Here is a 26,568-nt window from a genome sequence, read left to right as displayed (position 1 = left end):
GCCATCAACAACGTTCACTGAATGTTTACTATGATGTTTTGAACAAGCAAATATCGTTTGGGAAAGGTAGTTGCTGATACGGACAAGTGCTTTGTCTTCCTCTGTATTCCTGTGCAAGATGGGTGAATTTGTTTATGTAAAATTTCAGATTCTATGAGAACTAATTGTTGTCTGTTTATGTCATATGATCCACAAGGAAAACCAAGCTTGTAGAATACTATCACTGAAAAGCAGTGTCTTGGCAAGGATAGTGGTCAAGTTTTGCCAGAAACGTTACTCCCCGTAATCAAGTTTTTTTTTTTTTTAGTACAAATACAATATACGACACACCATCAAATCAAACCTATAAAAGTACAGGTGTCAATAGGCTCCACGCACGCAAAAGGCACAAATCAAGCCCACCAGGGGCAGACTATCAAGCCCACGCAGAGGCAGACTAAGCCCACACACCTCCTTATAAATATTCGGAGGAGGTGAGACTAGAACCCATGACCTGAAGTCAAGGATATACAAAGTCATTGTCACTCAACCAATAGCTCATTTGCCCCCGTAATGAAGTTATGATAGCAACTGAGAAGACTCGGGCTTTGTAATACAAGTGAAACATCTTTGTCAAATAACTCTTTTTTTTTTTTGGTATCCAATAACAAGTGTAATTTGGATAGCTCACTAAGCCCAAACTTGGATCGGACTAGATACGTGTAAACCCATCGACAGATTAAGAGTTTAGAGATTTCTTTAACTAAAAGACAACTTAGATCATAGGTTAATAGCTATCTTTTTAATTATTTTGCACCCACAATGTCACAATTATCAAGTGTACAATAAAAAAGAATTTTGGGCCCTCAAAAATATGGAGCCCTGGGCAGCAACAACCTTAGTGGCCTAGGGGTTGAGCCACCCCTGCTAATCGCAATGCCATTACTATAGGGTCCATAACCATATTATAGTCACATACATATTAAGTGTTGTCAACTCAAAATCAAAAGATAGTTGATGTTCTAAACCGTCAGATATAAACTCAAAACATCTAATTTTTTATCGCGATAATTTTTGTATCGAAAAAAAAAAATACCGTTGGATATGTCATTCAAAATACTACACATTTATGAATTTTCAAAAATTTTCTGGTGCACCGATTGTAAGACCAGTGCTAATTGCACTGGTCCTAACCCCAATCCGAATATCCCAGTAGCCTCTCTAAAAGCACAAAGTCTTGGCAAGTAAAGTGGTCATAATTTTGGCAGAAACGTTACTCCCCGTAATCAAGTTATGATAGCAACTAAGAAGACTTGGGGGTTTGTAATACACGTCAAAGTCTTCTCTCTTATCCTGAAAAATCTTTGTTAATTTTGGAAACTCGAGTTAGCATTGTACTAATGCAGAAAAGAGAGATACTCTCGAATGTTCAAGCAGTGGAACAGAGTTCTAATCTCAAGGCCATTACCATATTACACAAACATACTGGGTGCATTCTGCATCTTTTGTCTTGTCAGTAAAACTCTTAAAAATGCTATTTGTTCTATTGCAACAATCCCTCTGAATAAGTAGCCGGACTCCTCTTCTTGTGTGTTATGGTGTGCATGAGTGTTGAGGCCTAATGGAGAGGAGAGGGATGAGGAAACTTATTAGAGTTTTTTTTTACTAATTTTGGGCTGGACCGTTGAACTAATGTGTTAGGTGTAAAAAAAAATTTAAAAATTGTGGTGCCCTAAGTCGATTAGTGCTCAAAACCCTAGCTTGGGTTGCTTTGAGCAAGGGCCGACCCTGGTTACTATTGTCATTTGGGGTCGGATTGCTGACAACAAGTGACAGTTTAATCTTCATTCTTGTTACATGCGATCCAATCCAGTTGAAGCCAGAGATGGAAGAGTTGGCATTGATCAGTTCGAGTTTCTTCATGCAACTTGCACACTAACGCTAGTAGACAAACGAGACTTGCTAAGTAGACTTCATAACAACGTAAACTTTGTGTTGCACTTTCTTATAAGTTTTCTTGTCTTTTGCACCTTCGAAGCATCTACCTAAAACGTAAAACTAATCATAAGACTTGCTAAGTAGACTTCATAACAACGTAAACTTTGTGTTGCACCTTCTTATGAGTTTTCTTGTCTTTTGCACCCTCCAAGCATCTTCCTAAAACGTAAAACTAATTATAGAACATCAAAAATGTTAGGGATTTTAGTAAATGGGATCTCAGTCATCCCAGTAATTATACATGTGTAGTATTAGGTCTAACGAATCTAACGATATATTTCTTGTTGAAAACAAAAATCAAATTCATCAGGAAAAAGACACAGAAAGTTTTAAGTTTATATCCAACGGTTCAGAATTATTATATCTTTTTTATGTTGAATTTGATTTTTGTTTCGGACAAATGATATATCGTTGGATTCGTATAAACGATCAAAATACAAAAATAATTTTTTTGAAATTTTTTAAAAATTTACTCTAGGTTATTTTGCAATTACAGCAGGGGCTGCTGTAAAAAGACTACAGCAGCCCCTCAAAACCTTTCATTAGAAGATCAAAAACGTTAGGGATTCTAATAGATGGGATCTCAGTCATCCCAATAATTCATCTCGTTCCTCGATTGATGTAAATGTAAGAACTCATAAAACTAGTGATTAAACCAGTGAGTGAGATATCAATCATTAAGATGATTGAGATTTTATTTACTGGGATCCCTAAGAGCATACCTCCTTTTTTTTGTGAAACATGGACCCTTCATTAACGGCGATATAGTCATCAATTATGAAAATAATAGCGGTAAGCAGTTGTTTGCTAGCGAAGACTTGGTCAAGAGACTTTAGTTGAGTCAAAGTCTTTGGCATTCTTAGTGAAAAGATGCTGAGCTCTTGCTCTATATCAACTAGTTCATACTACTAAGTTGAGTACCATCATCTGCAATTAATCATCACATTTTAAAGTTTGTGTTTTCTTTACATTCATGGCAGTTCACCGTACCCTGTTCTGCTGCGTTTTAATTTTCTTGTGTTTGAATGAGCGATGCGTTTGTGAAGCAAGAGGACCGGTGGGGTTTCAAGGCCATAGATACAGACCCTTCTCACCTTCCAATTCTCATCAACATATCCCGCAAGATGAAGAATCCCGGGTTCGCTCGTTGAGTTTTGCTGGCGATGAGGATGGGGAAGGGCTTAACGTGCCTGTGAAAGAACTAGGTCCCGGAAGCTTTTGTGTTACGGTTGGTTTTGGCACTCCCAGACAGGACTTGAACCTGTTTCTGGACACAGGCAGTGATATCAGTTGGATAAAGCAATGCCAATCATGTTCTCAAAGTAACTGCCACAATTCCCAAACATCCATTTTTGACACTTCTGCATCCTCAACTTTCTCCAATCCTTGCAGTAATTCTTCTGCAAAAAATTGTCATTACTCCATAAAATACAACGACGGCTCCTCCTCGGACGGCTTGTGGGTTCGTGATAACTTGACCTTTACATCCTCCTTTGCGTACGCTAACTTTGTATTTGGTTGCAGTGTGAATAGTAGTGGTGATTTTGATGGAGCAGATGGGTTGCTAGGCATTGGACCTGGAAGAAATTCTCTTCTCGGACAAGCTGGAAATTACTATGGACTCTTCTGTTACTGTCTCCCATCCTCAAAGAGCTCCACAGGTTATATCATGTTTGGAGTATTGGCAATTAATACCTGCAATCTTGACATTGAAAATTTCATACCACTTCTGGAGAACCCTAATGGAGGACCACCCCACTATTCAGTAAACCTTGTTGGTATCACTATTGGCCAAAAAAGGTTGGACATTGAAGCCTACATGGGTTCTTCACTAAATATTAGAGTTGATACTGGCACAACGATCACTCGTCTACCTGGATCATTCCATGAAGCCCTTAAATCAGAGTTCAAGGAACTTATGTCAGGATACTCTCAGACTTCACCATTGCCACCTTTGTTGGACACATGCTATGACCTTACAGGACATAACAATGTGACTGTACCAAAAATGGTACTGCATTTCGAAGGCTCCAACGATGTGGAACTGGATTCATCAGCTGTTCTCTGGCGAGAAAACGAGTCTCAAGCTTGCTTGGCTTTTGCAGGAAACGAGAATGATGGAGACTTGAACATTATTGGTGGCCATCAACAACGATCATTGAATGTTTACTATGATGTTCGTGGCAAGAAATTAGCGTTTAGGAAAGGTGGTTGCTGATACTGACAAGCGCTTTGTTTTCCTCTGTGTTCTTGTGCAAGATGGGTGAATTTATTTATGTAATATTTCAGCTGCTATGCCTATGAGTACTAATTGTTGCCTGTTTATGTCATATGACGAAAGGAAAAGATTTTTGTGAATGTAGCCTGGTTGGTCAGGTTGTTTGCTCAGGACCTTGAGGTCCAGGGTTTTATTCTCACCAGGGGGCTTGGGATTTGGGTAGTTTTCCATCCGCAGTGGTGGCCTTCATGCCCCTCGGGCATGGCTTAGCGTGTGTGTGGCATGTGGGCCTTTCAAAAAAAAAAAAAAAAGAATGTCACAGTAGCCTCTCCAAAAGCAGTCTTGGCAACCATCAGATCTAATAACCTGTTCATTGGTCAACCATCAGATCTAGAAAGATCTAAGAGTGTCCCTTAATTTGACTTTTTTCACCTTCAAGTTAAAAATTGGGGAAACCTTCACTCCTTCCCTATCCCACAATTAACACCGCATCTTCGTCAGAGCAAGGCAAGTACTGGCGACACAGAGGTTTTCATATATGGCAACAGCCAAGAGGGCTGTCTCTAGAGGGAAGAAGAGCTCAACAGCATCTCCGGTGCCGTCAAATGTGTTGTCCTAAGGCTGTCTTTGCAGGTTATGCTAGCCTAGTGATCAGGGAGATCTACTGGGAGATGCTGATATGTGTCCCAAAATCGAGATTTCCGACCCATCTCCGGCGCCGTCAAGGGAGCCATCCATTATAGTGCAATCAAAGTGCATGCAACCATCTCTAAATGCATGGAGGCCTGCTTCACTTAATGCCCAATATAGCTTATAGTGACATCAAGATGTTGTTTCACAAGTAAATTAAAAATGGGTTGCAGGTTTGGGTTTGTTTTCAATTGGATTTCTACTTGATTTCCTGTATTTACTACTTGATATGTCCGGCTTTGTCTGTGTGGGTCTATACAAGAAAAGCATCAATGATTGCAGTTCCTAATTTTTGTCTATTCAAGGGAAGAATGGAGGTTTGCCTTTGGTTACTGATTTGGTATTGTATTTCAAAGAGTAGATGAATGTGAAAATGCAGATATGGTTGTTTAATCCAGGTTTTTGAAAAAAAAAACCGTTAAAAAGGTTAAAAAAAAAGAAGATGAAATTAGGGGACACCGTCAGATCTTGCTCCCCAAGATCTGACGGTGCACAACTGAACAGGTTATTAACCTGCTCAGTTGTGCACCGGCAGACCCCCGGAATCATCCAAGGAGAGTGGTCATCTTTTCGCCGGAAATGTTACGCCCCGGTAATCAAGTTATGATAGCAACTGCGAAGACTTGGGATTTGTAATACAAGACAAAGTCTTCTCGCTTGTCCTGATTCAAATTTTGAAACTTTCTTTTTATAACCGAAAACAATTGAACAGAAGTGTCCTTTACATGTCCTTTGGATGGTCCACTAACTCAGGCGAGACTATGCATGCACAAACCCACCCAACATACCAATACAAACCACTTAAAAATAGTTACTACGTGAGATTCTTTAAACTTTAAATCCATAGAGATAACCAGCTAGGTTATTGCCAAGCAATTCAATTTTTGGAACTCGAGTTAGCATTATACCTTACTTAATCCATTGATAGAAATTACTACTAATGCATAAAAGAGAGACTCTCGGGTGTTCAAGCAGTAGAACAGAGTTCTAATCACTAGGCCATTACCATAGGGTCCATAACCATATTACACACATAGTCACATACTGGGTGCTGTAAACCCAAAGCTCTAATTTATTCATGCGTGTAGTAGCAAACTCCCCGCTAAAGATAGCCACAATATTTCCCTTCATGCAATCACTCCTGCTTGTGCAGTTCGTTCAGAAAATCTTCATTGTCAACCAGGACCTGCAATAACAAGCACGCAGACCGAACCATTTAGCTTGTACACTAAGAATATAAGAATCGCATATACTGGAAAAATCTATTAATGTTACGAAAATATCCTAATTGCCTAATTGAGAAAGTAGCATGAGGCAATCAGTAAGAGATTAAAGCCAACAAATAAACATCAGAGAAGCACAACAGGCTACATTCAATTCAATTGGCTCAACATTGCAAGTTAATTATTTCTGTGATGATCAATGGAATCAAATAATTTAGAAGTTGGTCCGTTTGGTTTTGTTTGTTTTTTATTTTCTATTTCTGTTTTTCATTTTTCATTTTCTGTTTTTAGAAACGAAACAGAAAACATGTTCGGTTTGAAATGTTCAAAAGATTTCTATTTCTATCAATCATATTATTTTTTAAAACACCCATAATGCTATTTATGTTACATCATGGATTTCCCCCATTTATCCTCCCTAACTTCCTCCACTCTAGAGAAAAAGCCAAATAAAGCTCCGGCCTTTGATTTCGTTTGATGATACCAAATCAGACAAAAAGATGGAGAAAGATTACAAATTGTGGGACCCAACAAATGAAAAGGCTAGAAAAGAATGTGACCCACCAAAGTGGAAGGTGCAAGTGAAGATGCGTCACATTGTCAATAGAACAACCACGTTCAAGGTAGCTGTATTTCAAAACCCGCGAATATTTTTTTTTTTCAAATATATTGTCTTTTGGAAATTTTTGACTGAGTGGCATACCCTCCGCGTTTTCAGATTTTTGAAAACATCTATGTTTTCTATATTTTCAAAAAATAGGGGTTCATTTTTGAAAAATAAAATTGAAAATGATAAACCAAACACCATTTCTAAATTTTCAGAAAAGAAAAATAGAAAATACTCAAACCAAACCGCCTCTAAGCTATCAGCACACAATTAGAAGTTAAAACCTCAGTATATGTTTCTACAAGTAGTAGCGACCATTTCTACCTATTAAACCCAAATATTTCCAATCACGAAAGACAACTTACAGTTTTCCAGCCATCAGGATCAAGAAAAGAGACGATTTTTGTATTAATTCCAGGAATTAGTCCAGCTTGCCGAGTAATCTTTCCTCCAAGCTCTTGCGTGACCACGTTAACCACCTCACCACTTTTGTACACATCATCAGTACTGATAGCAATCTGTAATAGATACCACAATAAGATTAAAAGGAAAGATATGTCTGTTAAATGGAGAAAAGTATCATTTGAAATTGTACAAGGATGGGGATGGAGCTGACCTGTGCATATGCATTTCCTTTGGTGTAATCAGTCACACCATGGTTGTAAGTAAACTGAATAACAGTGGACTCAAGCTCCTCTCCATAGCCCAGCATGGCCATTGTGTACTATGAATTACATGCAACAAAATGAGGAAACTAGTTAGACTTCTTCAACCCTCAACTAAGAGAAAGTGTGGTTGTCACTTGTAACTAATATATTAAATGAAATCTTAACAATAAAAAAAAGATTAAATGAAACTACGGAGAGGAAAAAGTAAACCTTGTATTCAGGTCTATCGGTCTTCTTTATTAGCTTCATCCCCAAGGCCTGAAAAGAAAGAATAACAGAAAACAACAAAATCATATGAAGAATCTTTGGGTTGAGTTGGTAAGGCAATCCCTCCCCTGCCAAATATTGGGCGTTACAACAGAAAAATAAAATAAAAATATTTCTTCCGTTCAGTTTATGGAAAAAGATAAATTTATCATGCAAGGTTTCTTCGATTACTATTAGATAAGAATATTATTAAAGCAGCATGATGTTCTAATCTAGGAAACAAAAGAAATACTTGACAGTACAACTGTACAAGACACCCATTCATAGCACAATCTCAATCAAATTAACCATCAAATTTGTCCGCTAGTTTGTGGGCATGACGGAAATCATTTGCAATTTTATCAGCTCTAGAGCAGGTTTTCTAGAAACTTGGAAACAAGACAAACAATAAGAATCCAAACAAAACACTTCAACATCGTATTACCTTCTCGTAGAATTTGGTTGACCGTTCCAGATCCCCAACACGAAGCATTATTTGGCATAGAGGCTCAGGTGTGCTACCTCTTTGGACGAGCTCAAAAGTATAACCATCAGGATCCTTCACATAGGCAATAACAGTTGATCCACCTTTAACTGGACCAGGCTCCCTAGTGATATTGCCACCCTTAGCACGGATGTTCTCAACCATTTTGTAAATCTGGAAGCCAAATATTTGTAGTTCATTTCAAGCATCAAGACAAATCCAGACTCTAACTCAGTAGAGCGAAACTTACATCTTCGGTTGCAATCGCAAAATACCCAAAACCAGTTCCAATATCATATGAGGTTACCCCATAATCTGCACAATTGAAATAAAAAAAAAAAATTCTCAGGACATCAAACAGTGAATGCATCATACTCCCAAGAGTAAAATGGCAACCTTCTTGTGAAGATTGACAACTACAGCATCAATGCCGTAGAACTTTTTGCCAAATTTGAACTTACCTTAAAGTAAAGCAATGACCCACAAAAAAAAACAGAAATAATTGCATGTTCACCAACTGGTCAATTTCTCACAAGCTGATGCTACTAGTGTTCTAGATATAATACAATGAGATACATCTCTACGTGCCAAGGCAGTCCATCTAGAAGTAACAGTAAAGAAAGTACACAAAGCATGTTACTACTTACTAGAGAATGGTCAACTAATCAATGATGTAATAGAAACAAGAAACTATAAGGAGAAATCATGTATGCAACGATAAAGTCTGAGTAGCATACTGTATGTTAGCTCAACAACAAAATGAGATTCTTCTGGGCCAAACCCAAGAAAAGCGTTGGAGTACTTTTCCTCTGGAACATCTCTTTTCCTCAAAAGCTTCATTCCAAAACATTCAGTATAAAACCTGACACCGAATTGCGATAGAAGCATCAGAAAATCCAGGCATTGAAACTAAAACTTCTGTTGATAATTTGACAAGCAAAAAGTGGATGCATACTTGATTGTGCGATCAAGATCACCAACACGGTATACAGCATGAAGGAACCGACGCTTATCTTTCTTTACCCATTTCAACAATTCGGCATTAACTGGTGCAGCCTCAGCCATGTTCAGTCAAATTCTTTACTCTGCTTGCAATAACGAGCAGATTATCGGTCACAAGGCATTATTAATTAATAGCAAATACCCACAGTTTTTTCCCCCAAAACCCCCCGCACTTACAAAAGGGTTTGTTCATTTTTCGAAATCAAATTTGTAGTCACTGTGGATTCGTGCCAATTCGGCCCAAGTAAGACCTTAAAAAAACTATTTTGCATCAAAAATTCTTTTAAGCCAAAAAAAATTGAATTTCATGCCCCCTAATTGACCAGGTGATACTTTAAACAAGCAGGGTTTAAATTAGGCAGCACACAATTTCCTCAGCAATCAATAAGACCACCTAAACATTTTTATACCCTTAAAACTAAAAGATAATACGGCAAAGTTAGCAACTTTCGACTCCATTAACAATCACACTCAAGTCACACCCACTATCTCAAGTTTTGAGTTGAACTAATCCATCAACAAGAAAATTAATGTCATCAGCTGCATAATTATCTACACAGAATCACAATAAATCAAAAAAAAATCAACCTTCAGTATCTAAAGTAAACTCACACAAGAAAAGGTACATGACACCATAAAATCACCCAAATTTCAACACGATTTCAGTCGATCTGAAGCTAATAACATGCAAATGCTTGCAGAAAACTCATACTACTCATTGTCGAATTTGAGAAAAACCAATAGAATGACAAAAACTAAAGCCTCGAATTCGAAACCCTGGCTTATTACCAACAGAAAATGAGGTTTCCACTTACCAGATAAAAGGTAGCGAAGTGTGAGTGAGAGTAATGGCAGAGGCTGAGGCGATCATAGCATCCTTGTTAACTTTTTATATAATATTTATTTAATAAATAAAATTATGCCGTGACAGCCTGTCACACAATGTCCTCATTATACATACCCTCTCGAAAAACGTGGTGATATATCATACGTCTGTTTTGTTAAAGTAAACGAAACGCCTGTCATGAGCCTCTTTTTGAAAGTAGTGCGAGCACGTTTACCTCCTGAGTAAATTTAAGGGCCTATTGAGTAATGAGGCCCATCAAATCTTCGTGGGCTATTAGCCCACAAGTTGCAACTGCCCCGCGTTTGAATCTTTGATACTTGATAGTGCTCTCACTCTATAAGCCCACAAGTAACAACGGCCCCGATTGGGCCTGATTATTGAAGCCGATCAAGGTCTTGGTGGACATAAAAGCCCGCAAGGTGCAATTATGCTTCAAGTGGCAAAACCCTGTCAAATCCGGATGATCAAATTTGTCCAACTCGGATTAAATCAATTTTGCATATTAATTATATGTTTGAAATTAAATTCGGGTCTAAATACAAAAGTCTTGTCCGATTTAAAATCATGTCCAAATTTAGTAATTTGGACAAACGATACATTACATGTGAGTGTAAAAAAGCAAAAGTTCATTCTATAGGCCAACCCACATATATTCCACAGGCCTCAAGCCCTTATCAAATGCTATTTGACATTTGTTTTTTTCTCCTCTCCAAGAGAAAAAATTTAATCATCATCCACTACTCGTCTGCCAAGGGTGGAAGTAGGATTTTATGTTAGAATGGACAAAGCTAAGCAGTGGTTCAGGGGAGCGCCTACGATATTTTTTTTTGTTATCTATTAATTATACATTTGAACATACAAAAATAACACTAAAAATCAAAATTTTATAAAATATGATAAATAATAATTGTCACATATATTCTTTTTTTCAACCATTTGAGCATAATTTTTTGCAAAGGGGTCTAAAGTGAAAATTCATGGAGTCTTTTGTATAATTCACTATATATTTAAGCTTAATTAAAAAAATTTAAAGGGAGTCGGCTGACCCCCTCACCATCAAGAGGCTTCGCCTTTGGTTAATTGTTATTCTTTATGTTAGACATTTTATATTTACAAGAACCACCGATGGATAGTAATAAAGACATGAAAAACCTAGAAATTTTGAAGTCTGTGTTAAACCTGGTTTGTTGGTTTCTGGTTTCACGTTTTACCAGTTTCTGGTTTGCCTTGGTTGAAGGGATGAAGTGTACGAGTTTGAGCTTATTTGCCTTAGTCTTTTGGCTTCCATTATTGGGTTTCGTTTTGGGCCTTACTGGACCTAAGATGAACCAGTCTTTAACTTGCTCAGCCCATGTTGCATCTTTATGTTACTAAATCTTGTACAATAACATTTGTACTATTTTCCTGTTCATCTGCTACTGTCAAATCATGACAGTAGCCGTTGCTTGTTTTTCAAACTTGTTTATGTATAGGCTATCTCAGCCATTGTAAGATAACTTGAACATATGAATAAAAACATATTTCAGGTTTCTCTCTACTGTCTTTTTCTTCTATCTTTCTTCATCTTCCATCTCTAATTCTTCTATTCCGCTATTATATCGAAATTCTTCATGGTATCGGAGCAAGTTCCTGGTGTGGGTCAAATAAACCCATTACCTTCTTCAGCTGGTGGAGTTCCACCAATGGATGTGACAACAGGCACTGGAAGTTCCGGCCTGCAATCACAAACAAACATATCAGCAAATGATATGGCAGTCTTAATGAGGACTGTTCAAGAGCTATCAGCAAGAATAGCAAGTCCAACTACAAGTTATGGACCTTCAGTTCCAGTAATCATGCCTGGAATTTCAGGAACATCAACTGCTTACAATCCCAGAAATCAACCTCCATTATTGCCTAACCCTACACTACCTAATCCAATATATTCCCAACCACCAACATTTCCTACTACTTCCTTGCACCATATGCATCAAACAAACCCAATCACTCCAATAAATCAAAACAACCAAAGTTTTTTTATGAACCCATACAGTCTGGTCTCTAATGATTTGTCTATTACCAAACTGATTTCATTGGAACTGACTAGCAACAACTACCACATGTGGAGTGCACACTTCACTAATGCATTGGAGGCAAGGAACAAAGTAGGTTTTGTTGATGGAACTCTTCCCATACCAGAGGTAACAGACCCAAATTTTGTATTGTGGAAGCAAGCAAATGGGATGATAAAAACTTGGATCAACAACTCAGTTTCAGCTGCAGTCCTAAAAAGCATTTCAAATTGGAAGACAGCAAGGGAATTGTGGATTGATCTCAAGGACAGGTATTCAGTGATGAATGAAACAAGGGTTTTCGAAATTATCAGAGAAATATGCAATATGAGGCAAGGTGGTGATTCTGTGACTGACTACTATGCAAAGTTAAAGAGTCTTTGGGATGAATTAGAAGACTATGATCAGCTGCCTTCATGCAGTTGTGGAGGACTAGATCAAGTCAAATTAAAAATGGAGAAACAAAAGGTTATGCAATTCCTAATGGGATTGAATGATTGTTTCAGTGCTGTGAGCAGTCAAATACTTATCAAAGAGCCATTTCCAGACTTGAACAAGGCTTATAATATAGTGAATCAAGAGGAGAGAAAGCAGAAAATGGGAGACAACACTGCAAGTGTTCCACAGGAGGCAATGGCAATGGCAGTGAATAAAGGAAACCTCAGTTCAAACAACAATTCCTCAAAACCCTACTACAAGAATAATCAAGGGAAAAGGGAAAGTGACAATTCCAGATCACAACAAGGAAGCAAAGAAAATTTATTCTGCACACACTGTAAATTGACCAACCACACGGTGGATAGGTGCTTCAGGATTCATGGATATCCTAATCCTAAACCACCTTACAAAAAGCAGAGACAAAACAGTTCAAACAATAAGTCTCATGCAGTCAATCAAGTCAGTGGAAATGCAAGTGATCAAGCTGGAGCAGGAATAACTAGTGCTCAATATCAGCAACTCATGGCTTTACTTCAAAACAAGAACAACCAAGAAGATCAAGCTTCCACAAAACATTTTCAGCTTGGAAATGTGGCTTCAATAGTATCTACAACAGGTAATTTTTTAAATAAAAGCAAAAAGGATTTACAAAAATGGATTATTGATAGTGGAGCTACTGATCATGTCATATGTCATCCATCCATATTTACATCATGTCAAATTGTGCATCATTCATATGTTTATCTTCCGAATGGTGATAAGCATGCTATATCTCACATTGGAGAGGTCAATTTAACTGAAGGAATACTGTTAAAAAATGTCTTGTGTGTGCCTAGTTTTACTTACAATCTTATTTCAGTTAGTAAGTTAACTAGACAAGGAAATTGTTCATTAATATTTACAAGAGGAAAATGTGCCATGCAGGACATGGTCACTATGAAGAAGATTGGGCTGGGGATAGAGCATAAAGACCTATATCACTTTGACAGAGAAAAGAAAGCTGAAATGAAGATTGAAAATTTTGTTAACTCTACTATTAGTTCAAATATATGGCACAGAAGGCTAGGACATCCTTCTAAGAATGTATCTAAGCTCATTAAGAGCAATTTTAATAGTGTTTTGGAAAATTGTAAGGAATGTTCTTTGGGAAAAATGAATAGAAAGTCTTTTGGTATTAGTGAAACTTCTACCACTGAATGTTTTGAGCTGGTTCACATGGATATATGGGGACCAAACTCCACTACATCCATAGATGGTCACAGATACTTCTTGACTGTAGTGGATGACTATACTAGAATGACTTGGGTGTATCTTATGCACTCCAAGTCACAAACCAGGACCTTTATACAAAGTTTTATTCAATATGTCAGGAATCAATTTGAAAAAGGAGTCAAAACAATCAGGACAGACAATGGTTTGGAATTTAAAATGGGAGAATTTTTCTTACAACAAGGAATACAACATCAAACTTCCTGTCCATATACTCCACAGCAAAATGGAGTAGTGGAAAGGAAGCATCAACACATCATGAATGTGGCTAGAACTATTAAAATACAAAGTGGCTTATCTGAAATGTATTGGTCATTTTGTATTCAAACAGCAATATTTATCATAAACAGACTTCCTAGTAGAATTCTAGATGGTAGGTCACCCTATCAGCTTTTATACAATAAGTCAGTGGACTATACAAAATTCAAAGCCTTTGGTTGTTATTGCATTGGAAAAACAAACAGGCCTGCAGGTTCAAAATTTGAACCTAAGGCTAGACCTTGTATTTTTTTGGGATACCCATTGGGAACCAAAGGATACAAACTTCTTAATATACAAACTCAAGAAATATTCATTTCTAGAGATGTTAAATTTTATGAAGATGAATATCCCCATAACACAGAAAAGAATTATGCTATTCCTGAAGAAAATCACACAGCAGATACACATAATGAATCTGAAAACAACACAGAACCTGAGAAAGAACAAACAGAGAATAAGAAAAGTAGAATAAGGAAAGCACCTGGTTACTTGCAAGATTATGTTTGTGACACTGCATCAATTCATGGCCATGCATCTCACAACAACATCATATCCTCTCATGCACATTTCCTTGCTAATATATCTGTGCATCAAGAACCTAGGAATTATACAGAGGCTTTGAAAGATGAAAATTGGAAAAATGCCATGAATTTAGAAATGGAAGCTTTAGAAAAGAATAAAACTTGGCATTTGACCACTTTACCTAAGGGAAGAAGGGCCATTGGGTGTAAATGGATATTTAAAATAAAATACAACACAGATGGATCAGTTGAAAGGTATAAAGCTAGGTTGGTTGCACAGGGTTTCAACCAAACTGAAGGATTTGACTATAAAGAAACTTTTGCTCCTGTGGCTAAGATTACTACAGTGAGGGTTTTCTTAGCTTTGGTTAGTATGCATAAATGGCATGTACATCACTTAGATGTACATAATGCCTTCTTAAATGGGGATTTGAAAGAGGAAGTATATATGAAAATTCCTCCTGGATATGATACAAACAATAAAAAATTAGTGTGTAAACTAGATAAATCTCTTTATGGCTTGAAGCAAGCTTCTAGGCAATGGAATGAGAAATGCAAAAAAGCACTACTAAATTTTGGATTCACACAAAGCAAATCTGACTATTCTCTTTTCTATTATCATAAAGGACATAACATTGTTATGCTTCTCCTTTATGTAGATGATATGGCCTTAGGTGGCAATAATTTGAGTTTAATTAACAATGTTAAGGATTACATTTCTAGCTGTTTTAAGATCAAGGATTTAGGAGGACTTAAATACTTCCTAGGTCTTGAAATACATAGAAACAGAGAAGGATTAATTCTTTGTCAGAGAAAGTACACTTTAGATCTAATAAAGGATACAAAATTAACAGATGCTAAAATAAGCACATCTCCTACAGATACTACTGTCAAGTTATCAAAGGATTCTGGTAAACCTATAGCAGAACCCTTGCAATATAGAAGACTTTTAGGAAAATTGATGTACCTAACAATCACAAGACCAGACATTACCTTTGCTGTTAATACCTTAAGTCAATTTATGACAAGTCCTACTGAACAACATCTTAATGCTGCTAACAAAATAGTAAGGTATCTCAAAGGTACACCAAACAAAGGTCTTTTCTACTCCAGCACAAATCATTTGCAGGTTCAAGCCTATTGTGATGCTGATTGGGCTTCATGCATCAACTCAAGAAGATCAGTTACTGGTTATTGCGTGAAGCTAGTTCAATCACTCATTTCATGGAAATCAAAGAAACAACATACAGTTTCAAAATCATCTGCAGAGGCAGAGTACAGAGCAGTCGCAAATACTATTAGTGAACTCATATGGTTGCGCAGCCTATTCACAGAACTAAAGTTTCAAATTGGTCTTCCTATGGTTCTTCACTGCGACAATCAAGCGGCGATACATATTGCTAATAATCCGGTGTTTCACGAAAGAACCAAACACATAGAAATAGACCTTTATTTCACACGAGACAAGATCGAGGAAGGATTACTGAAATTGTCTTACCTCAGAATGGATGAGCAACTGGGCGACATCTTCACCAAAGCAGTCTCTCCACGTCGTCTCCAGAATATTTCCTCCAAGTTGAACATGATCAATCAAGTCGATTATGCTCAACTTGAGGGGGGATGTTAAACCTGGTTTGCTGGTTTCTGGTTTCACGTTTTACCAGTTTCTGGTTTGCCTTGGTTGAAGGGATGAAGTGTACGAGTTTGAGCTTATTTGCCCTAGTCTTTTGGCTTCCATTATTGGGTTTCGTTTTGGGCCTTATTGGACCTAAGATGAATCAGTCTTTAACTTGCTCAGCCCATGTTGCATCTTTATGTTACTAAATCTTGTACAATAACATTTGTACTATTTTCCTGTTCATCTGCTACTGTCAAATCATGACAGTAGCCGTTGCTTGTTTTTCAAACTTGTTTATGTATAGGCTATCTCAGCCATTGTAAGATAACTTGAACATATGAATAAAAACATATTTCAGGTTTCTCTCTACTGTCTTCTTCTTCTCTCTTTCTTCATCTTCCATCTCTAATTCTTCTATTCCGCTATTATATCGAAATTCTTCAGTCTGTTCAGTTTCGATGTCCACAACTTGTTGCTATGGCACACGACTTATTGAGTATTCTCATTTCAAGTGTTGTCTCAGAACAAGTATTTAGTGTTGGAGGTCGAGTACGCACACCAACTTGCAATTCTCTTGCTTATGATAGTATGGAAGTTATAATATATATGCATAATAAATTGGGTGTTAGGGAATTCAGGTAATAGCTTTGTATTATTTTAGTTTATGGATATTACATATTATTTGTAATTTATAGTTAATATTTTTTAAGCAAGAGTGAACTATTTCAATTTTGTAGAGAGAACCAATGAGATAGTGGATGAGATAGAAGTACCTTTCATAATTATTGATATGGGTCTTTTAAATGTATCTTCTCATGATTCAAACCCTATAGAGGTTGATTGATATTTGGTAGCATATGATGATTTCTACGGGGCAATCTGGTTTGTAATTTATGATCATTTGATGTCATTGATTTACTGTAATTTTCTTTTCTTCTCAACTTGAATGTTGTGTCATTATTATTTATTTATTTTTTGATAAGCAATGTTCTGTCATTGTTAACTTGTTTTGTATTTGGAAGTCTATAACTACTTGTTTTGTATTTTATTTTATTTTAAGGTTATATGGATTGTTTTAATTAATTGTAATTTTATTTTAAAAATAAAAAAAAAAACTGTATATCGGTCATCCACATAAATATCACACAAAGGGGATTGACACTTGGACAAATTAAACGGGATTTAAATAAAACTTAGTTTGGTCAATTAAATATGTTTGAATTTCAATCTAAATTAGGGTTTGGACATATAAATATTTCGTAAATTATTGATACTCTTCAATTCAGAACCGACTCGAAACCCTTTTGTTATCTTTTCTTGCAACCCCAAAATTTATGCATAGTATGCTTGTGGAAGTCAGTGGAATAAGGTAATATTTTTTTTAAGCCCAACTTGCATTAAAGGGTTTGGGACTTTAAAGTATTATAATGGGGTTGGTGGGCATAAAGAATCAACTAGGGAGAGACCTTCTAGTCTTTTGTTGTGTCTTATTAGATTCAAACTTGTCACTCCGCAACTAACTTATTCGATAATTATTCAAATCTAGCTATTTCATCCCTTCTTAACTCTAAAAGGTCACAAATCAATCTCATACCCATTTCTTTTTCTCACAAAATTTGTGTGCCACTTGATTTATCAATTAATTCATTAAGCAATTTTGTGTGTCCACAAACAATCCTCATTTAGTTTTGAGGCCTAGAGAGACTGGATTATCATGATCTCACTTGCCCATTTATCTTCTTGGAATAAATAAATGGCCAATACTATCCTAGCAATCCATTTTCAATTACAAACGAAATTAAAGTTTATTAGGACCACAACAAAGATAGGTCACAAATTCATAATACAAAAATTTTGAACAAATATTAATTTCAATTATGATTTGATTTTTGTTCTAATTTCGATTTTTTCAGTTTAAATTACTAGAATGACAATATCTGGGAGAGTACCAAGTGATGTGGTTTATAAGTCAAATTCAACATATGATCAATACTTGAGACCATTTTAATAAGGACAAAGTCGTGTGGGCCTTAGGCTCTAAGAGAAAAATACCTCGAGTGATGTGGGTCAACTTCTATCTCACCTCCTACTTTATTCTCCTAATTCTCCCTACTTTCTTTAAATTATAACATGGTATCGGAGTATATGCTCGATCCTAAAAAGATCTCCATCCATTTGGGTCAACTATTGGCCCTTTCAAATGTTTTTATGCATAGACCACTCATAAGGCGAGAGTTACCACATGGAACCTAACTCATATAGTTCACTTGTTAGATCTTACATAACTGAGTTCACAAGTATCATATGTTGAGTCTTTCAAATGTTCTTATGAATAGATCACCCACAAGGTGAATAGTACTACAAGAATCCTAACTCGAATAGTCTACTTGTTGGGCCTCGTTTAACCGAGCTCACAAGTATGAATGAGTGTTAGATTGATAGTGTTAGGAAACAAAAATGGACTCACTAGCCCAAACTTGACTATCATTGTAAGATACTATCCGTTTTTTGAAGACCAAGTCCAAGTCCAAATCCAAATCCAACCCATCACAGGGATTCCAGGGCCTTCAGGACCTTCCATAGCCTTTTAGGACTCACGACTTTAAAATGTGTTTTATTAAGTCAAGGAAATCATGGGCTTATAACATGTCCATTATATCTTTATTTTAACGACGTGAGACTTTTTTCTCCACAATCTCCCCCTCACTTGTGGGCCGGGCTCAAGCCCCATTAAGTGAAACTAGGAGTCACACATGTACACACCCACATTCAATCTAAACAACCTCCCTTTGATACCACTTGTTGAAAAATTTGTCATGATCTTCCTTAACAAAAATATCACACGACAATAGAGAAAATTGAAATAGAAAAGTGCAACAATCTCAACACAAGAATATATGTGAAAAACTCCAAAACTAGAGAAAAAATCATGGGTTTTGTCAAAAGACACTCAAGAGAAATTTTCACTATGTAGAAAATTTGTATAACCACACACTTATAGTTTTCTCTCACCAAGAAATCTAGGCAAACCTCAAAAATAAAACCCCTTACTCTCTTTCAATGCTCACCACACACAATCTTTGTTTCTCTACCAAAAACACTAATGAACCACTAGTATTTATAATAGAACAAAATCTTAGAGTTTAATATCTAGGAATCCCTCTTCAAGATGTTTTCAGTTACAAATATGATAACAATCACGTTCCTAACTGAAGACCAACTTGAAAACTAGTTTCGTCAAAACAGAGCCTCTTTTTAGCACAAAGAACTCATCCAGAATCGAAGTTGTCCAAACAATCATGCCTCTGTGTGCCTGCTATAGCTGCTATCTACACCAGCCTTCAGGACAGTTTAACACTAGTCCAGACTCCAGATTCTTCTGTCTTTTACACTAATTTTTGATCAAAATTCAACAATTCTCCACATTGATCAAAAAATTCATAGCCTTCGCTATACCATTATCTTCACCAACAGTTATACTTCACCATAAAGAATATACCCACTCAGAATTCACCATTCCAAGATTTTTCTTTGGCTCATGTCGAAAAGGAAAAACTTGCTGAAAATTATGGTGCAACCCCCACGCTGGGCTTTCCCGGGAGTTCCTCAGCCCTCGACATATCTGTTCCACCACACACTCTGCATCACCGCCAAGCCAATGCTCGTGTGCAAACCCTTGAACCTGCTATCAGTAACACATCCTCTTCCATGTTACTAGTGGCATGCCATGAGGATGTACATGCCCTTTTAGATGACATCACATGCGTCTTCTTCTGAAAATGAACTGTAACTTCACCAAAGCTACTTCTCGAATCAGCTCCTTCTTTTTGACAATCCTTGTGTAACCCATATTGATCCTTGACTTGCACTTAACACAAGCCAAAATTGATTCTCTTATCAAACCTCTCGATGTCGATTTTAACACCTAACATGTCTGTCCGTTTTCTCAAGTCCAAGCCCAACCCATCACAGGGCTTCCAAGGCTTATAATTAACATGTCCATTAGACCTTTATTTTAGCAATGTGAAATTTTTTTTTCTCACCAGTTAGAATGATAATATCTCACATCGTTTGGACCATACCAGGTGAATTTTAACAAAAATAAAATCGTGCGAGCCTTAAGTCCAACATAAATAATACCTTAAAAGTTTGGGCTAACTTCTAACTGACCTTCTATTTTATACTTCTCATCCCTCTCAAAATTTTCAAATTATAATATAACTAAAATTTTATGATTTGATAAGATTTATCTCTTAATGGTTGGAAATCACAGCAGATCCTGGAAATTACCTAGAAAGAATCAAACTAAAATTTGACATTTCTTTACTTTTCTTTTTCGGCTTTGACACAAATTCATGTCCTGGCAATCCACGTCTCGAGTCGCATGGACGGCACATGACGAAAGCAGTGATAAAAGGAAATAAAAACTCAGCCAACTATTTGAGCCACGTAAGCAAATGTAGGACCACCTAACACAAACCAAATCACGTCCAGGTTCAATGAACCAAGTAGGGCTCCGTTTCACGGGGCCTTATTTATAACCTTTTAGATTTCCTCAAGAAGCAGAGAGGAAGAAGAAAAACAGAGTAATCGTATTAGTTTGCGAGAGACAAGGCAGAGACTTTGAGAGAATTTCGATAATGGCGTTAGCTTTTACCTCATCTTCTTCAACTGCGATTTCTGGTTCCAATTTTGCACGTTCTGGTGCCTCGCACGAGCTTAAAGGTTTGAGTTTTTTTTGCTCAAATCGTTTTTTTTATGGGTTTTTGGGAATGTTTGTTTGATTTTGAGTCTGATTTTTTGTGGGTTTTTTGCAGTTTTGCAGATTGGTTCGTTCCGGGTATCGGACCGGCCGCGTGCTTCGAATCCGTCTCATCGACGGTTGTCTGTGAAGGCGGTGAATGCAGAGCCCAAACGGAGCGATTCGGTTGCTTCTCTTGCAGCGATCGCCCTTGCTGCATCTGCTGGTGAGTTATACGGATAATAATTAGTATTGTTAATTCAGTTTCGAAAATTTAAACGAAGAGTTTTGATGGGATTATGGTTTAATTGTGTGTTAATATGTGCTGAATTTACAGAATTGGAAGAAAGAGTAGAGGTGGAGGACTATGGTCAATTGGCCAAGGAGCTCGACAACGCATCTCCCCTCGAAATCATGGATAAAGCCTTAGAAAAATTCGGCAACGACATTGCTATTGCTTTCAGGTAATCCGTTAGTTCATGATCTTATCAAAATTTAAGGAGTATATTTGTGTGTGGTTACGTGTTTGCATAATTGTAAACAAGTTTGAATGGGAATTTTTGAATGTAAGTGTCAAAGTGGTACTTCCATCAAGTATATTCCTTACTTGATGAGAATATAATTTGGCATATGCTATTACCTGATTAATCATTGAATTGCATGATTGGTGGTTATTTTAGTTGAAAAGATAAGGAAAACTGTAGTTTTCAATGGGCGAATAGTGTTGACCTGCAAATTGTGTTTTACAAAACACATAGGGTTATATGATCAGAGTATTTGTTTCTCAAATTTTGATGATCCAATGTGAGATTTGAAGGCTCCATTCTTTCAATATTGGTAGGATGGATTGATCATAGATTGTTGTTTATTGTGTCCATTTAAAGTCTGGATTTGGTTAGTAATCAATATTGTCATGTTTCGCTGCAGTGGTGCTGAAGATGTTGCTCTGATAGAGTATGCACATTTAACTGGTCGGCCTTTTAGAGTGTTCAGCCTGGATACTGGTAGGCTGAACCCAGAAACTTATCAATTCTTCGACAAAGTTGAGAAGCACTATGGCATCCGCATTGAGTACATGTTCCCTGATGCCGTGGAAGTTCAAGCCTTAGTAAGGAACAAGGGCCTGTTCTCTTTCTATGAGGATGGACACCAGGAGTGCTGCCGTGTGAGGAAGGTGAGGCCTCTTAGGAGGGCTCTTAAGGGGCTTCGAGCCTGGATCACTGGCCAGAGGAAGGATCAGTCCCCTGGTACCCGGTCTGAAATTCCCGTTGTCCAGGTTGACCCAGTGTTTGAAGGTCTGGATGGTGGAGTTGGCAGCCTAGTGAAGTGGAACCCGGTGGCAAATGTTGATGGCAAAGACATCTGGAACTTCCTTCGAGCCATGAACATTCCTGTGAATTCATTGCACTTACAAGGATATGTCTCAATTGGTTGTGAACCATGCACAAGACCAGTCCTTCCAGGGCAGCCTGAGAGAGAAGGACGATGGTGGTGGGAGGATGCCAAGGCGAAGGAGTGCGGACTTCACAAAGGAAACCTTAAACAGGATGATGCAGCCCAACTTAATGGCAATGGAAATGGAGCTGTCAAAGCCAACGGAACTGCCACAGTTCCTGATATTTTCAACTCACAGAACTTGATCACCTTGAGCAGGACTGGAATTGAAAATTTGGCGAAGCTTGAAGACAGAAAAGAACCATGGATTGTTGTGCTCTATGCACCATGGTGCCAATTCTGCCAAGCAATGGAAGGATCATATGTTGATTTGGCTGAGAAGTTGGCAGGCTCAGGGGTTAAAGTAGGGAAATTCAGAGCTGATGGTGAACAGAAGGAGTTTGCTAAGCAAGAGTTGCAGCTTGGAAGCTTCCCCACCATACTGTTTTTCCCTAAACACTCTTCTAGCCCAATCAAATACCCCTCTGAGAAAAGGGATGTTGATTCATTGATGGCTTTTGTAAACGCCCTCCGATGATTGAATCCTGCACCAAGCGCTCAGTTGATCATATGATGATAGGATCCCATTCATTATCATGAATGAGGGTGCAATTGATAATAAGATTACAGGATCCCATTCATTATCATGAATGAGGATGCAGCAACCTCGATGGAATATAGATGAAAGGTGGTTAGGCTTCATCAGATTTGGTGTCTGTAGTTTTTGTTTCTACTCAGTTAAGCAAGAATCTTTGTTTTGCTAGAGTTTTTGTCCATTGTAGCAAATGAAGGGTCATATTTTGTCTTTGTGGTCTTAATATCAAAAGTTAGGTTGCTACCAGTTTCTTCACCAGCAATTCTATGCTCCTTTTATAGCTTAAGGAAATTCAAGTACTTGGTTGCAACAATGGCAAGGCTCTATCTGTTTGGAATACTATGCTGGTATTATTGTTGACTTTCATGTGTGGGTGTGGCTAGAACCAAGGGTAAAACAAGCAACCCAACCTTTTACCTGCAAAGCAGACCATGAAGTTGCTTGCCACATGAAGTTGCTTGCCACAATATAAGACTTGTAGGCCATATTCAATAATTCTAATTTCTAACATGATATCTCTGGATATCCCAATAAACTTGTCATGGTTACATCAGTTCTTTTGTGTTAGTAGGGATTGGGGATGCGGGAGTTTTCCGTGTTAGTAGGGACTGGGGGGCGGGGGCGGAGCTTCGGTGGTATGGTATAGTATTATTGATGAGTATCGGTTATTTTAGTATATAGGTATAATTATATTTTTTTGGTACAACTGCCAGGGTAACTTGCTATAAATTACTATAAAAGGAGAAATTCTAACTCAATCGTATTATTAGAATTCTCATAGTGAAAACAGCCATGGACTCTGTGGACATATGCACTCTTGTCAAATCACGTAAATCTTGTGTTCTTTTTTTCTTTACTGTTTCGATTACTCTGTCTTTTATTGCTTTAGCATATGTTGTCTTCGAAGGACAATTTATTTGGGCTTTAACAATACTTGTTGACTGGGTCAAGACTTGATGATGCATTGCACCCAACAGTAGTGACAATGGTGAACTCCCTACATTTTAAGAGCTCTCTATCCTTAATGGAGATCAATTATGTTGATTACTTACGAACACTGTAACTCAATTCTCCCTCGTAATGGAGATCAATTATGTTGATTACTCTCATGTCACGGTTGTGTTTCATGATCAATATCACTGTTATATGTGGCAATTGTCATATATACAAGCCTAAGTTTGTCCACCTAAGTGATATCGGATAAAGAATCATGAGGTTCTCACACTCCCCGCACGATTGAGGTGGAAGTGACATTCAACAACTCTACACGTGGAGGATAATGTACCTCATCTAAACTTTGGACTCACTCCGATTCCATGTGAGCCCAAGCGATGTGTGGTAAAGAAGCATGAGGTTTTCACAGCAATGGCAAATGGACATCACCAAATTTCGCCGGTGTAAGCCGTGTCAGTCGCCGAGTTTTGAACAAGTCACTACAACGACTTCCAACAATTGTGGAATGAACCCAAACATGGATTTTGTTCTTTGAACAGCATCCAATGGTCAAAAGTCAAAACATTTTCAAACAACCAAAGCCGTTCAAATCAAGACTTTTTTCTTGCGCCGCCAAGACTGCCTCCACCATCTGCATTCTTAACAACAATAATCAAGATCTTGAACAAGCTTTTGCAGTTTAGAAATCCAATAACTTGGAAGAGTAATACATCAAAGAGAAGTGAACAGATTCTTTTGGAATAAAAGAGTTAATATTGTTTCTAATGTTTCCATTACATGAATATATAAAAGAATTTCTAGTCAAAACTATACAAAGAATGAATAATTTTCACAAAATCTACAATCAAAACAGCTTGCTGCCAAATTCATCTACCGGAATTCCCTCCATATGCGAAAATCTTGATTTCATGGCAAGTTCTCTGAGCTGTGACAAGCTTCTCCCCAACTTCGTAGCCACTTTCATCTCAAACAACTCCCCATTTTCTCTCTTCTCCAAATCTTCCTCTTCGAGCGCAGACTCAATTGATTCCTCCATCAACTTGAAGAAACCAGCAGAGTTTCTGTACATCTCAACCACCATACCGACTTGCCCACCATGCTCGAAAGTGCTAACAACACTAGCCAGAGCACCGGCTGTTGCGGCTGCTGTCGCTCCCCATGAACCACCAAAGGCAGACCCAACAGCTGCAATGCCAGTGAGTAATGGCCCTGAAATGGCTAAAACCCTGTTCAACCTCAATGCCAAGTTACCAAGTCTCATGTAATCTTCACTGTCTTTTGTCTTTAACACTTCGAGGACCTCTCTCATTTCCTCTTCCAGCTCTTCGCTCCATCCATTGTTTCTTGTTTGAGTCTTCTTTTTGCTTTGTTGTTTGTGTTTAGGCCACCAAACAGCAGACTCAAAAGTTTCAGGGAACTTTTCAAGCATGGATCCTAGTAAAGGCAGAGGATATGCTCTGTCAATTGACAATACTTTCTCCATTTCATCCATCACATCTTCTCGAGTCGGATTACTTTTAATGGCAAGTGCTGTTTGTAATTCTGAATGAAGCTGCTTGAACAATCTTGTAGCATTTCTTTGCTCCTCTGTGAGCTGTGAAGGCTGAATCTTGTTCATCACAAGCAGCAGCCCAGTAGCTGCAGAGAACAATAGAGTGGAAGATAACTTCAGAGACAAAACAGGGGCCCCTGCACCACTGGTGGCTAAAACACCAGCCATTGTTGCTGCTGTTAGGACGATCATGTTGATGGAATTTAAGAGAAGAGTGTTCCAGTTGTCGCGTTGGTCCCCGATGTTTTTGTGCATTTCTACTCTATCTGCTACGGCTTCCATAATCGCGCAAAGCTGAAAAATCTCCATAGAAGTGGTGGGATTGTGGGGTTCCTCCTCTACATTTTTCTTTATTGGTTCTGTCTTTGTGAACCCATTAATATTTCTCAAGTTCAGTTCGTCAACCAAGTTTGTTCTTGGTTTTAGTTTTGGAACGGAGACTTGGATTTTGGGGAGTTTAGGGAGATATATAGCAGCATCGATTCTCCTTGAAGAAGAACAACATGAAGAAGAAGAAAAGTTGAGACTTAAAGATTGTAAAGAAGCCATTTGAATGGAGAAGATGAATGATTTCTAAGTTGTCTGTGTGTTTGTTGATAATGGAAGAGAGAAGCCTACTCTGTGCTTTTTATAGCAATATAATTGAAGGGGTGTGTTGAAAATATTGGCTGTTGAATAGAGGGTTGACTTGGCATAATTGGATTGACTGGACCTATTCCTTTCTTTGATTCTTTTATAGTTTTCAAGTTCAAAATTTCCACTCTTTTAAATTTTTAGTGGCCTGGGTCTCTAATATCTACTTTGATGCAGTAAAACTTGATTAGTTTAGTGACATGGGCCTACTTAAGATTTGCTAGCCATTAACGGGCCGGCAGCCCATGGTCCAAATGCAGCTCATCATAATGTTTTCAAATATTTGGACGGGGCTCTTAGCCCAAAATGGATACAAGGACCTGAGTAGAGACTTTACAGTCGTCAAATGTATACCACGTGAATATATCTTCAGCTAGAAGACAAAATCAGAATCTATCACTTGAGTTCGCCGCTAGGCCCGCTACCCGTGAACTCAAGTTAAATGTCAGCATCCCATCGACCATAGATCCTCATGACACGATAAATATGTGCGCTCCTCTTTACACTTAAAGGCAACTGAAATTGATATTACCAAATTG

At 37.7% G+C, this 26,568-nt stretch overlaps 4 protein-coding genes across 4 annotated transcripts; 2 read left to right on the top strand and 2 right to left on the bottom strand.

The window, feature by feature from the left end:
- The first annotated feature begins 2,950 nt into the window (after positions 1-2,950).
- Positions 2,951-4,195, top strand: LOC119987793 (aspartyl protease family protein At5g10770-like). Its single transcript, XM_038832707.1, has one exon. The coding sequence runs from the start codon at positions 2,951-2,953 to the stop codon at positions 4,193-4,195; it is 1,245 nt and encodes a 414-aa protein (XP_038688635.1).
- Positions 4,196-5,747: 1,552 nt separating this feature from the next.
- Positions 5,748-10,006, bottom strand: LOC119988473 (lactoylglutathione lyase GLX1-like). The gene is made up of 9 exons (XM_038833521.1): positions 9,931-10,006; positions 9,069-9,198; positions 8,851-8,975; positions 8,364-8,428; positions 8,075-8,287; positions 7,594-7,641; positions 7,332-7,439; positions 7,081-7,233; positions 5,748-6,071 (listed from the first exon to the last, which is right to left on the bottom strand). The coding sequence occupies exons 2-9, from the start codon at positions 9,176-9,178 to the stop codon at positions 6,021-6,023; spliced, it is 873 nt and encodes a 290-aa protein (XP_038689449.1). The 5' UTR covers positions 9,179-9,198; positions 9,931-10,006; the 3' UTR covers positions 5,748-6,020.
- A 10,673-nt stretch (positions 10,007-20,679) lies between these two features.
- On the top strand, positions 20,680-23,229 carry LOC119990033 (5'-adenylylsulfate reductase 2, chloroplastic-like). Its single transcript, XM_038835843.1, has 4 exons — positions 20,680-20,845; positions 20,938-21,087; positions 21,199-21,325; positions 21,789-23,229. Exons 1-4 carry the CDS (start codon positions 20,761-20,763, stop codon positions 22,831-22,833), a joined length of 1,407 nt encoding a protein of 468 aa, XP_038691771.1. The 5' UTR covers positions 20,680-20,760; the 3' UTR covers positions 22,834-23,229.
- A 1,326-nt stretch (positions 23,230-24,555) lies between these two features.
- Positions 24,556-25,954, bottom strand: LOC119988689 (probable F-box protein At4g22030). Its single transcript, XM_038833825.1, has one exon. The coding sequence runs from the start codon at positions 25,943-25,945 to the stop codon at positions 24,689-24,691; it is 1,257 nt and encodes a 418-aa protein (XP_038689753.1). The 5' UTR covers positions 25,946-25,954; the 3' UTR covers positions 24,556-24,688.
- Between the last annotated feature and the right edge of the window lie 614 nt (positions 25,955-26,568).

The sequence above is a fragment of the Tripterygium wilfordii genome, chromosome 21 (genome assembly GCF_013401445.1).
Source record: "Tripterygium wilfordii isolate XIE 37 chromosome 21, ASM1340144v1, whole genome shotgun sequence".
NCBI classification, from domain to species: domain Eukaryota; kingdom Viridiplantae; phylum Streptophyta; class Magnoliopsida; order Celastrales; family Celastraceae; genus Tripterygium; species Tripterygium wilfordii.
The sequence above is the reverse complement of the archived record's forward strand: the minus strand, read 5'-3'. Positions and strand labels throughout refer to the sequence as shown.

Coding starts and splice junctions, on each gene's coding strand:
- LOC119988689 (XM_038833825.1), bottom strand. CDS start 25,945: ATGGCTTCTTTACAATCTTTAAGTCTCAACTTTTCTTCTTCTTCATGT.
- LOC119990033 (XM_038835843.1), top strand. CDS start 20,761: ATGGCGTTAGCTTTTACCTCATCTTCTTCAACTGCGATTTCTGGTTCC. Junction 21,088..21,198: donor CGCCCTTGCTGCATCTGCTG/GTGAGTTATACG, acceptor CTGAATTTACAG/AATTGGAAGAAAGAGTAGAG. Junction 21,326..21,788: donor GACATTGCTATTGCTTTCAG/GTAATCCGTTAG, acceptor GTTTCGCTGCAG/TGGTGCTGAAGATGTTGCTC.
- LOC119988473 (XM_038833521.1), bottom strand. CDS start 9,178: ATGGCTGAGGCTGCACCAGTTAATGCCGAATTGTTGAAATGGGTAAAG. Junction 8,429..8,850: donor TGTTGTTGAGCTAACATACA/GTATGCTACTCA, acceptor TCAATTGTGCAG/ATTATGGGGTAACCTCATAT. Junction 8,288..8,363: donor TTGCGATTGCAACCGAAGAT/GTAAGTTTCGCT, acceptor TTTGGCTTCCAG/ATTTACAAAATGGTTGAGAA.
- LOC119987793 (XM_038832707.1), top strand. CDS start 2,951: ATGGCAGTTCACCGTACCCTGTTCTGCTGCGTTTTAATTTTCTTGTGT.